This window comes from Pantherophis guttatus, chromosome 9 (genome assembly GCF_059756535.1).
Source record: "Pantherophis guttatus breed Tessera chromosome 9, ASM5975653v1, whole genome shotgun sequence".
Lineage (NCBI taxonomy): Eukaryota > Metazoa > Chordata > Lepidosauria > Squamata > Colubridae > Pantherophis > Pantherophis guttatus.
The window spans coordinates 28,419,171-28,434,036 of record NC_142071.1 but is presented as its reverse complement, the minus strand read 5'-3'; the positions used below and the strand labels follow the sequence as shown (position 1 = coordinate 28,434,036).

At 39.2% G+C, this 14,866-nt stretch overlaps 1 protein-coding gene across 5 annotated transcripts in view; it reads left to right on the top strand.

Moving 5' to 3' along the window:
- ARHGEF12 (Rho guanine nucleotide exchange factor 12) overlaps positions 1-14,866 on the top strand; it is a 68,416-nt gene that overhangs the window by 34,579 nt on the left and 18,971 nt on the right. For all 5 annotated transcript variants that reach the window (XM_034430490.3, XM_034430489.3, XM_087875699.1 and 2 more), the window contains 14 exons: positions 3,261-3,359; positions 3,748-3,797; positions 4,626-4,683; positions 5,487-5,665; positions 6,109-6,186; positions 6,674-6,793; positions 7,602-7,733; positions 9,598-9,669; positions 11,399-11,491; positions 12,178-12,288; positions 12,711-12,809; positions 13,567-13,609; positions 14,126-14,231; positions 14,710-14,847. In XM_034430490.3, the coding sequence (XP_034286381.2) occupies positions 3,261-3,359; positions 3,748-3,797; positions 4,626-4,683; positions 5,487-5,665; positions 6,109-6,186; positions 6,674-6,793; positions 7,602-7,733; positions 9,598-9,669; positions 11,399-11,491; positions 12,178-12,288; positions 12,711-12,809; positions 13,567-13,609; positions 14,126-14,231; positions 14,710-14,847 (1,378 nt within the window). The remainder of the gene's footprint in view (positions 1-3,260; positions 3,360-3,747; positions 3,798-4,625; positions 4,684-5,486; positions 5,666-6,108; positions 6,187-6,673; positions 6,794-7,601; positions 7,734-9,597; positions 9,670-11,398; positions 11,492-12,177; positions 12,289-12,710; positions 12,810-13,566; positions 13,610-14,125; positions 14,232-14,709; positions 14,848-14,866) is intronic.

Genomic DNA, 14,866 nt, shown 5'->3' with positions numbered 1-14,866 from the left:
CATTTCATTTACCTAGGCCTTTCTGTATCATAACTATAAGCAATAACTATAAGCAAAAACCATACTTTAAAATTCTTGGTTCTGCTTTTATAACCACAGGATAACATAATATCAAGGCATGAATGAGCAATTTCAGTCAATAAAAGATCTTCATCTGGATCAATACCAGTTCCTTTTTTTTAAAGCTTTCTTTTGGATATTCTCTTAAATTATAATTGTGGAATTTTCTAGAAAGTGTCACAAGGCATCTATTCCAAAACATTTAATCAATAGCAGTTTTGGAAACAAAATTAGGAAGATATTCAGAGAAAAAGAAACTATTCATGATCATGTTTGAAATTGTCTGTTAGGCAATTTTATATGAGTAGTGGTTCATTTATTTGGCTTTACTTCTCTACACCTTACTTTTAACTTTGACTCAAACTACCTTTGACTCAAGGCTAATAATATTTAATTCCTTAAAATTGGAGGTGAAGTGATACTCAAGTTTTCTTTTGTTTTTGGATTTTTAAAAATCAGAAATATAACCAGTTCTATTCTTTATCGGGCAACTTTGACACTACCTTGATACAGGGGTGAAATCCAGCAGGTTCTGACAGATTCTGGAGAACTGGTAGCGGAAATTTTGAGCAGTTCAGAGAACTGGTAGTGGAAATTTTAAGTAGTTCAGAAAACCGGCAAATACCACCTCTGGCTGGCCCCAGAGTGGGGTGGGAATGGAGATTTTCCAATATCCTTCCTCCTGGAGTGGGGTGGGAATGGAGTTTTTGCAGTATCCTTCCCCTGGAGTGAGGTGGGAATGGAGACTTTGCAGTATCCTTCCCCTGCCACACCCACCAAGCCATGCCCACAGAACCAGTAGTAAAAAAATTTGAGTTTCACCACTGCCTTGATAGTATGGTTAAACCAAGAATACAAACCAGAATAGACTATACAATTAGCCTTCTTTAGGAAATAGTCCATAAATAGCTTGTGCTTGCATTTTTATTCCCTATATTTTGTTAGAGGTTTTTTTTAAAAATGAAATTAGTGCATAGGCAGAGAAAAAAATCCTGCAGTTCTTCATTATGTGTGAGCAATTGCTTATATAATGAATTTGCAATCTACTGTATTTATCAAGAATTATTGCTGTATCAAATTTTATTCTTATTAAAAGTTGTTTTATCCATCACATATGTGCTCTAAATAGCTGAATTGATAGAGCTATATCCAGTGATGTTTGGATGAATGCTTTAATTTTGCTCTAGTATTATATAATTTTGTATTTGAAAATTGGCCAATTTTCTGAGCAATTGGATGCTTTTGCACTTTTCTCTCACTTTCTTATTCAGGTCAATTATTTGTCTTAGTTATGAAGCAGCTTCTTAAATATACGGTCACATTTTAATAAAAAAAAAAATCAATCTGTATCTATTCTACTTTATTATCCATGTATCAATGGACTGGTACACAGGGTTTACCCACAGCAAGAGACAAAACATTAAAGTTAATCTTCACTGAGTTTACATAGTACTTACCTCATTAAATAGAGAAAACCCCTTTACAATTATTACAGCCTTCAGCTATTTTATGTCTAATGTTATGACAAAAGAAGCTACACAGTGAGCAATCTGGACACCATATCTAATAAATAATACCCCTTTGTTCTCAATAGAATCTAGGCAATAAGAGCCTATTACCTTGACAATATTTTCCCACACAGTGGGAAGGGACAATGCAATAGGCAATTTTCAATCTGGAATTGGCAATATCTTTAAAGAATTTTTGCATTACAGACATGCAATGATATTACCCTGTGATAAGCCTGGCACGGTTTATAAGAAGTGATATTAATTAAATAACCAGCTGTTTTGGAAGTTTGTTGCCAAGGTAACACCCCGTGGAACAAATCTAGACTTCGACGATTGGATTGTCAATTTTAAAGTCATACCAAAACAAAAAACAGCCCAGGCCCTCAGCTCCTTAGTGTGATTCAACGCAATTGTATCCATAAATGGGAGAGAATATGAGTGGAATCAATCACTGTGTGCTGAGTCCCATAACTTACGATTCCCAAGTGCATCAAAGTATTGCTTAATTAGGACCTTACTATCAATTAGTGAGATACATCCTTGATAATTAAGATTTTTGAATCCGAGCTGTCATTGAACATAAACACAAAGAAAGGTATTTGGAGTTAGATACACCAAAGAAGTCCTGATGCTCTTTCATTGGTGTAGCCCACATCTGATTGAAATGATTGGCTTCTGTTTGAGGGGGGCGGGGGAAGAAACAGATTGCATCCCCTGTAATTAAGGCTCTGTTGAAATATAGATAATATTTTAAAGATGCAATATCTGAATGAGTACAAAATGGATCTTCATGGCATTTAATAGATAAGCAACTTGACTGATCATTCCTGGCAGTTGAGTGTGCAAGGCTGTAATTTACTTTGTAATAATGAGTTCAAAGCATGATCAGCTTCCACTCCCCGAGAATTTAAATTGCTTATTAGTGGTTACTTTCCTGCTAGTGGAAAGATGTAGGAATCATGCCCATTTGAGTGAATCTTCTGTCATTTTTTAGAATAAGACATTTCATCCATTTTATTTGGAGAGGTTATATGTATGGAATGATTTAAAAGCAATAGCAATAGCCTTTAGATGTATATACCGCTCCATAGTGCTTTACAGCATTCTCTGAGCACTTTATAAATGTCAGCCTCTTGCCCCAACAATCTGGGTCCTCATTTTATCGACCTCAGAAGGATGGAAGGCTGAATCAACCTTGAGCCAGTCAGGACTGAACTCCTGGCAATGGGCAGAGTTTATCTGCAATATTGCATTTTAACCACTGTGCCAACCTACGGATTTAAAGAACAATTTTGAAAATATTTATATTTAGAATATGATCAACGAGGGGGACTTGGTTGTCTCTGAGCTTGGTTATTTTCTTGCAGACGTTTCATTACCCAAACTAAGTAACATCAAGTAACACAACCAAGAACCCCAAGGACCCCCTTATATCAACCCTATGCTACAAATATTCTCCTTTATTAATACGATCAATGTACAAAGCAAACTTCTCCTTGCTATCTCTATTTCATATAATCAGTACTTGAAAGGCAACTGACTTACCATCTTCTGCCTTCTATCCAAATCTTCCATGTTTGGTTTTCTTCCATTTGGTGGACTTTGAGAAACTTTCATCATCATCATATGATTTTTCTCTGATGCCTATACTGACGTCTCATTGTCATTTTTTTTATTTTTCTCCTACAGGTCTAGTTCAACGATGCGTTATTATTCAGCGGGATGAAAATGGATTTGGGTTAACAGTCAGTGGTGACAATCCAGTTTTTGTACAATCTGTCAAGGAAGGTAAGTAGGCTGATACAGGACCTCTGTGCCTGTTACAGTTCCATCACACAAATCTTGCAGTACGCAACTGTAACGCATGGAATGTAAATGTACTGTGTGCTGTAAAAACATGCTTAAGTCATTCTTCGTTCAGTGTGGTCCTTGCACAGCAGGAAGGAATCTGGCAGAACATATTCCAACTAATACATTTTATTAAAAGGGATGAGTTTTTGTGAGCGGAAGTTCCCCAAAAGCTTACGCCTTTTAGTAAAACGTGCTAGTTGGAAAAGATGCTACCACACCCTTTTCTAATTTCTTGCTAACAAGACTCTTTTTCTACAATACCTTGCATAACTGGAAATGCTAGAAATAATGTATTGAATTCTAAGTAGCTGATTCTTCTCTCTAGATGGAGCAGCCATGCGGGCTGGGGTTCAAACTGGTGACCGAATCATTAAGGTAAGGATCGTTAAGTGCTGGAAGAATGAATTGAAGGAGGTGAGAACTAGGAATGCTTCAGTAGTTTTCATCACTGTATATATTTTGCTAAACCTAACCTCTCGGGAACAGTTTGAAAGCAGGCTGTCTGTCTATATTTAGAATTAGCAATACAAATAAACCCTTCTTTTGATGTACAGGTGCGGTGAGGGGTGTTCATTAAAGCTGAATGTTAAGTGGCAAATAATTTTTTTTTTCAAACAAAAAAAAACAACAAAAAACCCAGGCCTATACAAAAAAGGGGGTTTGAATTAGAGACAAAAAGAGGCAGTCTAAGCATAGGTATTGGAGCATCTGAAGTCCATTGAACTTAAATTAGTCCTTTTCTGTGAGCAATAAGTGCCTCTTTCCAGCTGCTTTTTAAAATAACTTTGCTTTGTAGGCTGATATAAAATGGCACTCGGTTCCAACTTCATGCCCTAGGCCTTAAGACCTGAATGACATATACATGGAAGCAAAGCCAGAATTCCTGCTTATAACTGTACAGTTGATTTTTTTTTCTTAACTAGCCCTCAGAATCCCTAAACTGTAGCTGCAGAGTACTGTGCCCATAGAAAAAAATAGAGTCTTTTTCTGTTGTTTTACAAATATGTGCTCTATATGCTGATTTTGTTTTTTTAAAAGAGGTGGCTGAATCATGGACGATACTTCTGTTTACCATGATATTGGGACAGATTTCCTAATAAAGAGCATAGTGGACGTTAAATCAGTTTAGCTCTGTAGATTAGGAGTTCCATCATCTAACCTAAGCTGAAAATCAAAATAAGCTCCTTTGTTATCTTTTGGTAGGTGAATGGAACTCTGGTAACACATTCCAACCATTTAGAGGTGGTTAAGCTGATAAAGTGTAAGTAAATGCTTTTCAAGCTGCTTTATGTTATGCTACGCTACACTATGTATATTCTTTTAAGAGATTTCAGCAAGAGATGATGAAAGTCAAACTGTCATGATATTTCCAATAATTTAATTTAACAATAATATTGAAATATCCCATATTTGAAAAACTAAGAGTGTAGTTTTGGAAAACATTTCCAAGAAACCTTCAAGCCTGTGGAATGTATTTTGATTGACAGTTGACTTCCACTATGTACTGTGTTATCCCACTTTCTATTTTTGTTGTGTCGATCATCCACAATTGATCCAGTTGCCTGTCTTTATTGAGCCCATATTAGGGCTTTGCTGTTCTGATTCATTGTTCTAGTCTTCTCCATTTTACTTCTTTCCAGAAGTGTTAGCATCCTTCTTCCTCAGTTTCTCTTAAAGAAGATGAAGCTTAAATAACAACAGATTGATTCAAAGCAACGATTGAAACTGTGGGTATTGGTTCAATACCACGACTATAAACGAGCTGAATAAATTTGACATACTTGAATTTATGATCAGGCAGGCAGATTGGATCACTGACACATCTCAGTGTTTGTACTGAATTAATCTACTTATGCAAAGCAACTATTTGCCTTTTCTCAAATACCTGTACAATTCTGCTTCCTTGTGGAGGAAAAACTGGCCTTTGTATGTTGTGCTTGATGTCAAGCCATAGTCGTCCTTCCGTGAACTCCATTCTTTTATTTTGAAACAAACAGGAAGTATAGATTCAGTTTTCCTTGTCCCTCGTCTCTCAAATAATGGCGTTTCCTCTTCCCTCTGCAGCGGGTTCCTATGTAGCGCTCACTGTGCAGGGGCGCCCACCTGGGTCGCCCCAGATTCCGCTGGCTGATTCTGAGGTGGACTCAGCTGCCTTTGGGCATATGTCTCCCATCATGACTTCACCTCACTCCCCTGGATCCTATGGAAACACAGAGAGAATTACCAGTCCGGTGCTGATGGGGGTAAGATATTCATTGGTTTTGATTATTCTATACGGCCGGAAAAAGTTCTTTGTCCTATTTTGCTTGTGATTAAGAGACCCATTCTGGAACTCATCACTCTGTTGACTGTTTTATGTATCACAGCAGAATCATTTATATGAAAGTGTGAGGAGAAGATGGAACTAGGATAGCACTAGAGCACTTGCAATCGGTCTGATCTGCTGCTCTGGGTATTTATATATCCAGCCCATAAACCTTTCATGTTCACGATTTTCTGTTGCAGTAGGAGAGAGAAGAACATATGGGAATGAAATTGAATTAATAGTCGAATCTGATTAAAACTTAGTTAAGATTTGTTGTTGTCATGCTTAATAAGGTTGTTAGACTTGTACATTGTAGACCATCTGTTCAAGTTCAGGCAGACTGTGTTTGTAAATGACAACTGGCCATCTTTTCTTTTTCAGGAGGAAAATAACATTGTTCACAACCAGAAAGTAGAAATTTTGAGGAAGATGCTGCAGAAAGAACAGGAACGACTGCAGGTACCAAAAAGGAAATTTATGAAAAAATTCAGGGGTGGCCATTTAACCTAACGTAATATTTACATGTTCTGGTTGCAAAATAGAAAATGCTCCTGGTAAAAAGCTTGGGAGGGTGGAATGACTTTGTGAAATTCCTTGTACAAATCGGTAGAAGGGCTGCTCCCTTTAAGCCAAGATCGGGGAGTCCACGACCTAAATAACCTAGTTGTAACCAGTCCCATTTAGAAACCCGTCTTCCCATCCACCATGTCTTAGATTAAATCTGTCGCGAGTATTAGAGGAATAAGTGATAACATCTCAGCAGTACTCCTTGGGAGGCTGAGTTCTAATTTCACGGGGTGGGGGGTGGGGGGGCAGCCATTGTATGAAAGCTAATAGGGCTTCCCTAGGACTTGCTTGCTTGGGGTGGTCCAACCTGGTCTTCAAAACCATGAACCAGGGAACCCTGATGACGATGATTCCTCTTATCCTCGCACCCCCCTTTCAGTTCCTGCAGGAAGACTACAGCCGTGCTCCGGCTCCCCGACTGCTCAAAGAGATCCAGGAAGCCAAAAAGCATATTCCTCAACTGCAGGAGCAGTTGTCCAAAGCAACCGGCTCTGCTCAGGTAAACAGGAATCGGATGGTTTTTACGGTCCGGATGGATCTGGGCTGCCTTAGTTGGGAATGCCGGGTGAGAGCGAACCGTTCCCCTTCCACGCCTTGCAGCAATTCACACATTTGGCCTTCCAGGGATAGCAAAATCAAAGGATGCGCAAACAAATGCCAGCACCGACTTTCTAATTTAGCTCACAGAAACTGGTTTTGATAGGGAGAGCATTATATGCATTATATGCAGAAATTAAAGCCTTGCGATAACAAATTACACACTTCTCACTTTGCTAAGAGAGTCTGGCTGGGGGTATTTATGCGATCGTTGCAGGCAAGGATGTCTCCGCTTTTATCTGTTGGTGCATCCCTTAAATTACCAAGAGCCTTGATAGTACAGTGGTTTAGTGCACCCTGTCATTAACACAGCTGCCTGCAATTTCTGCTGGTTTGAATCTCTCCAAGGCTCAAGGTTGACTCAGCCTTCCATCCTTTCTAAGGTAGGTGAAATGAGGACCCAGTTTGTGGGGGCAATAAGCTGACTTTGTATAAATATACAAAAGTATGAAGGCTATTGCTTAACGCATTGTAAGCCGCCCTGAGTCTCCGGAGAAGGGCGGCATATAAATCAAATTAAAAAAAAAAAAAAATTATGAAGAAGCTGAGGGGGATTATTATTTGTTTTGCTTGCTTGTTTACAGATAATTAAATTGTTCTCTAAGCAGGTGGCCCCACCAAATATCTTAACAGGGTCACCTGCGGCAGACTGTTTAAATGTTTTATTAAGGTGTCTGCTGTTTCTTAACCTCCTCTTTGTCCGTTTCCAGGATGTCCTTTTGTCTTCCAAATCTATATCCGAATCTTTGCAGATCACCGAGGTGGAAGCTGAGAGGGGGGATGGGTCAAATAAAGGAGATGGTCATTTTGGTGATGGCCCCCAGGTGAATGACACAGCAGAGGTGAGAGCTCTTGACTGAGGGGAAAATGATGTTTTATTAGTGAGATATGGCAAAGCTCTGTGTCTCTCCTCCGCTAAAAGGAGGGAGATTCTAGCACAGGTAATCCTCCACTTAACATGACAATAGGGACCAGAGTTTCCATTGCTAAACAAGGCTGTTATTAAATGAGTCACACCTAGTTTTACAACCACCTTTGTCATGGTTATTAAGCAGATAATTGCCGTTAGGGGAATCATGCAGCCATATTGACTTGGCTTGTCAGAAACCAAGCTGGGAAGATCTCAAATGGCAGGGTCACATGACCCTGGTATGCTCTAGTCTTTGTAAATACTTGCTGGTTGCCAAGCATCCAAATTTTGATCACGTGACATGGGGATATTGTAACAATTGTTAAGTGCAAAGACCAGTTGTTGGTCACTTTTTTTTTTTTTTTAAACAAATGCTAAATGACTGGTTGGGGACTATCTGTATATGTTATGTTTATTTATTTTGTTATATTCTCTGCCCTGACAGTAAGAAGGTAGAAATGTTTACAGGTAGCCAAACAGCTTCCTGATTGAGCTGGAATTTCCTGTTTGTCCTCGCAACAGCAACCCTGTATTTGTGACATTTTATTCTCCTTACCCTCTTCCTTCTCCTTTTCTCAGTTGTTACATTTAAAAAAAACAACAACAACATTTGGCAACTGTGTATCTCCAAATGTAATTATTAGTAGCCCAACAGGGCTTCTGAAAGTAGTTCAGAAAAACCTGGATTTATGCAGTCTTTGTCAGAAAACGTTTTTGGTGGATTGAAAATTGGGTTTTGCTTTGCCCCATTCATCCTTTATCAAGGGATTTTTGTAATGCACTGGTTAATATTTCTAGAAAATGTTTGAAAATTTTAGCTGACAGAAAATTGTATCCTCCTAAAAGGATCTGAATAAACGAATCTAAGATAGTTTCCTATCTTTGGACATTCCTTCTGACTGGAGTGAGGCAAACATTTGACCTGGGTTCAGGGGATGGGTCAAAAGCTGTTGACCCGGTCCTGCAAATGTCGGAGATAACTGACAAGACTAAAGTGTGGCAGTCAGACTCTGTGCAGAAGTAAAATCCTATGTTAGTTCTATGAAGCTTTGAGGCACAAGAACTTATGACCTCCCCAAAATATGAACTGTGGAATGAGCATGACATAAGCTCACATTGGTTAAATTCCTGCTCTTTGTGTGTGTGTGTGCTTCCTGTCATTACAACCAACTGGTTAACTTAGTGTGGTCTTTCAACTGGCCCCACCAATGAATTGCAGTGGTTTTGTTGTGGGGTAATTATTCTTGTGAACCAAAATTGCTTATTGCCACTGTGAAGATTAAAATCAGCATTGTGGTACTTACTAATAGCGTCAAATTGGGCAACATTCATCTGGTAGAATCTGATTGGAGATCTTGAATGCACTGTGGCAAAAAAAATTAAAAAAAAATAACGATTCCAGGTATCTTGTGAGCTGGTTTTGGAAATTTGTTATTTTTATTCCCTTAAAGAAACATTGAGCCTTTTTTGAGATTGTGTTTCAAAAGGAACTGGAATATTATTAGAATGTGCTATGTTTTAATGCCTCATACAGAATTAAGATCAGAGAAGACATTGAAATTAGAATTATCAACAGTTGGCATGTATACAATGGAACGTGCAAAAGCAAAGTTAAATGAAAAGATCTAACAATATGTATCCCAAATCTGTTTTTTTTTTTTTTTTTTTTTTTACTAGTCTCATACATCCTCTTTAAATTGTAGCTGCTAGACTTGATAGGATCTTTTATTGTGTCCTGCTTTTTAACATAGTAAACACTGAGTGGAGTGTTTTTTTCCATTTCCCCTCCTCCTCAGAGTCCTCGCAGTGTCTTGAAAGATCAGAGCTATCTGGATGACAGCCCAGAGAAGACTGAGACTCATGAAACGGTAAGAGTACCTTGAATATTTGGATAGAAATTTCTGCACTAGCCACGGACAAGCATTTGTGTTCTTTCTTCCTCTTTTCTCTTCTTGAGGTGCCACTGGATTTTTGACCTTGTAGAGGCACGCTCAACTTTTAATTAGGTTTTTTATAAATTTAGACAGCTCGGAGATTTCAGAAATCCACATTGCTTGTTTCTTCTTGATTGGATGTTTCCATCTGTTAAGATTTTGTAGTTGGCAGTGCAACCTTCTCATTACAATTTATGGAGAACGGCTCGTCGACATTTGCTTATCTGCAGGCATTTTCGGGTTCTGTTTCCAACACTTCTGTCCCTGGTGGCAAAGCTGGGAGAGATGCCTGCCTCTTACCCTACATAGGGCCCCCCAGTGGGTTCATTTTAAGTGTATGTGAGAGATAGAATAATGCTCTTAGTCTGTACGTACACTTGCCAAGCAACTATTGCATTATATCTGTGATCTGAGTTCCTAACTTGGTAGGCAGGCATTTTTATAACAATCCACAAAGTTTTTCAGGCTCCAATCCAGGGGTGTCCAACCTTGGCAGCACAGCTGGCTGGGGAATTCTGGGAGTCTTAAAAGTTGTCAAGGTTGGATACCTCTGCTCTAATCTATTTTCTCTGGAGTGCCCTTGACCTGAAGAGGCGAAGGCAGTAGCCATGCTCGACTAGTTCTGCCTTGACATTAAGGAAGCGAATGTATTTCTTTCCTCTGAGGAAAGAGAACCGGCAATCCTGGAGGCTTCAAAGACATGCAGATACTGACCTCCCAGCATTATGTCAAGAAGCAACGATTGTAGTAGAAACACGCCATGCAATTCTGTATTGAGAACATTCATGGAACAGGCCTTTTAGCTCAAATTTTCACCTTCCAAAAGTCCACCACGTCTGGCCAAAATCAAGTGGCAGAACATCCGTTTTTCTTAAGCAAAGAAAAACTTTGCTTTTCCCATGATGTTCTGAATTTTGTTGGGGAGGGTTTATTACTGGACTGGCATGGCGGTGTTCCACATACCAGTTTTTAATTTACTTAGCAGATGTGTATCCTGTTTTCCAAAGTCCTCAAAATCAGATGACAATGTTTATAAGCGTATAACAGATTCAGCAAGAATCACACACTGCAAACACAACAAAGCAGCCAGCTCCATTAAAACGGGACCTGACATCTGACTTTTTTTCTTCCTTACAGGGCAGTTTGGGTTAATGGCTCCACGGTAGGGAGGGAGCAATCCAGCTGGAAAGGATGTAGGCCCCCAGTGTTTTCTTTGCCTCCTCCCTCCCTCAAATTCCACTGCCTTTTTTTTCCCTTTCTACACTCTACACTCCTCCATATAACAGTACTTCAGTGAAAGTACCAGCTTCTGTAGTGGCTCAAATATTTGGTTTAAGGGCAGGCTGTGCAGCTGTTTAACAAAAGCTATCTTTACTTTCGGTAGCTGGTTGCGTCATTTGGTTTAATGAACAATAGCGGTTTTGATAGAAGACTTCATTTTTATTTGATCGGATTATTTTATATAGGCGCTCACAATATGTACAGTGTATTGGAATCAAGAAGTATAATGTATATCCACCAATTTTTTTTTTCCCCTAAGATTTCTTTAAAAAATCTTTTTTTCTTCTTCTAGTGTATAGAACTGTCAGGGGAAAATGGCCTTGTAATATTCACACTCACTGAAATAGAAACGACACTGATTTCTTTTCTCTGACAATGCCAGGATTCTCCATCCAGCCTTGGAAGCCCTTCTTCTCGTGTGGCACCTCCAATCATTGGAGCAGAAGATGATGACTTTGATGGTGAACAAGAACAGGTAGGATCTTAGCCTGCCAACCATCATGCGATTACTTTCTTCAGCTTAATTTATCTTACTACCACCATCGCCACCACCATCCACCCCAAAATTTGGATAGAGCAGGGGTGTCAAACTGGCGACCTGTTGGCCGGATGCTCACATGTAGGCCACATCCACCCCAGCTCCGTGAATGGAAAAAACATCACAAAATGTTACATGACGGCAACATGACACGGCGAGTTTGACACCTGAGGGATAGAGGATTCATTTTAAGGAAATTCTGTTAACATTTGTTGAAAGATATACTGATATGTTTCCAGTAACAACTTCAATTTCCTAAAGCGTTTGTGAAAGCAGTTTTGTGTACTCATTTGTAATCTTAGTACTTTACACCGATTACAAAGTATAAGTATATAATTATAAGATTTATCAATATAAAGTACCTTACCTTAGTTTAGTATCTAAACTGTCTTATCTGGTTTGAATTTTGGCGGCAGCATATAAAAACTTCTTTCCCATTACATATGCTTTTGGTTCGCTGGAGATTCATAAGGGAGTCTCAGAGAAAGAGGTTTGTAGTTTAAAAAGATCAAAGATACATATTAGGATGAAAATAACAGGATGAAGGTTTTATGTGAGTTTATGATGGAAGAAATGTGAGTGCTTGGAGGGCTCATTCTGAAAATGTCCATGTTTCTCTACAGATCAACGGGCAATGTAGCTGTTTCCAGAATATTGAGCTACTGAAATCACGTCCCGCTCACCTGGCTGTCTTTTTGCATCACGTTATTTCCCAGTTTGACCCTGCTTCTTTGGTAAGATGCCACTTTACAGCTCATTTCTGTGTTATGTATCAGATGGGTTCTGAATTCCCATTCAGCCTAAATATATCTTTCCCCATTTGTCACCTCCCAGCTGTGTTGAACCAATTCCGATTACACCTCAGCCCCTACAATCTGTCAGGCAATTCAACAGATGTGGAGGATATCAGTTTGAGGAAGGCTGATATCGATTTGAGTGGGGGACAACTCTTATTTTGTTCTGATATTGTAAATATTGTGCAAAGCGTGGTCACAGAAGTGAACGGCTGAGGGAAAAAATGTCATTTTCTAACCCTTTGAGAAGAGTTCATCGCTGTGAAAACTCTCTTTAAAACCCGAAAGAAACATTTGGAGGTAGAATTAAGTTTCCGCTCAACTTTTATCATTTACTGTATTCTCGTTTTCTGTTTGTGTAGCTCTGTTACCTGTTTGCGGACCTGTACAAACAAACAAATTCCAAAGAGACTCGCCGAGTGTTTGCTGAATTTAATCAATTTTTTCTGGATCGAGCTGCAGTAAGTTCCAAACACATACAGAAAAGCTACAGAAGGCACATTCTTGTTTTAATCTTCTGTTCCTTGTTTTGATGGGCTTGGAGCCTTTGAAATTAGATCATCCGCAGTGCTTTGTAACTCATTTTTTTGGGGGGGACCAAATCACTCATGTTTTGAAGGTAGATTACATTTTGTTTTTACATCCAGGGAAATGGATACAGGTAATCCTTGACTTTAACCAAATTCATTTAATGGCCGTTTGAAGTTACCATGGCACCGGAAAAAGTGACTTACAGTATGACCTGTTTTCACACTTATGATTATTGCAGCATCCCCATGGTCACATGATCAAAAACTGGACGCTTAGCAACTTATACTTATGACAGTTGCACTGTCCTGGGGTCATATGATCACCATTTGTATCCTTCCCAGCTGGCTTCTAAGAGGCAAAGTCAGTGGAGGAAGCCGGATTTGCTTAATGACCACATCATTCACTAAACAACCCCAGTGATTCGCTTAGCAACTGTGACAAAAAAGGTCATTAAATGGGACAACTCACTTAAGAACTGCCTTGCCCGGCAACAGAAATTTTGGGCTCAATTGTGGACGTAAATCGAGGACTACCTATATGGGAAAAGGTTTTATGTGTGTTACTATGTATGTACATGAATCTTGGAATGATGTACACCCCGTGGATATCAGGAGGTAGGAGTATATTCATTCTCAGAATTAGTCAGAGGAAGAATTTTCCTTACGTTTTAACCTTTCATTTTTGCAGAACCTGAAAGTCCCAGTTCCAGATGAAATTGCAAGTGATTTAGGTAAGATTATTGAAAATAATCTAGATAAGATTGTTTTAGAACTTGGACATGTTATGCTTTTTGAGAAATTCCAATGAATTTTGTATCGTAGCATTTTTTGATATCAACAGGTGTAACTTGGGAGGCAGGAAAAATTGTATTAGCAATAGTCCTTAGACTTATATACCGCTTCACAGTCCTTTACAGCCCTCTCTAAGCGCTTTACAGAGTCAGCATATTTGCCCCCAACAATCCGGCTCCTCATTTTACCGACTATGGAAGGATGAGTCAACCTTGAGCCTGGTGAGATTCGAACTGCCAAACTGCTGGCAGCCAGTGATCATCAGAAATAGCCTGCAGTACTGTGTTCTAACCACAGCACCAGCGCTGTATTTGAGTAACGTCAGCCCCAGTGGGGAGATAAAGCTTCCAATTATTAGATAGGAAAAAAAAATCTGTGCTGCCGAAGTAAAGCTAAAATAAAAGTCAGCTAAATACTTGGTTCTAAATAAAATGGATTTTCCCCTTAATCTGCAGAAAAGAGAAGGCTGGAATTAATTCCTGAAGAATTGCACCGCCACTGTATTCAAGCTATGCAAGAAAAAGTGTTTCTCGAAGTACAAAAGCACCTTGAAGATTTTAGGTACATGTTGTTTATCGGTTAAATTTTGTGCAAACGTTGAAGTTTAGTTATTGTTTATTTGTAGTGTTTTAGGGAATACTTCCTGCCAAGTATCCATCTTCATTTTGAGGATTTGGGGTTTTTGGAAATTAATCTAAGTCAGTACACGCTGCAGTCTTAAATGTGGACAGGCTTTCAAGCACCCAAATTCAGATTACGTGACCATCAGGGTGCTACAGTGGCTGTTACTTTGAGGACTGGTTTCTCAACACAACCATAACTTCAAACAGTCACTGAACGAATAGTTATTAAGTGAGAACTGCCTGTCTTCTTTTCACATAATGCATAATGTGTTCTTTTTAACTGATTGGATTCATTGAGGTATGAAAGGCGTATTTAAGAAAAGCCTGCTGAATCGGTGGCCCACTTGAAGATGAGCCCCCATGGCTTCCCTTCTTGTGCTCACAAGGGTTTCTCACTCTTTATTCTGTGCCTTTAGACAGAAACGCAGCATGGGCCTCACGCTGGCAGAAGGAGAACTGACCAGGCTGGATGCAGAACGCGTTCGGGACCGGATGACCTTAGAGAAGGAGAGAGCGTGTGCGGAGCAAATCCTGACTAAAATTGAAGACGTGCTGTAAGTATGCCTGAGGCAG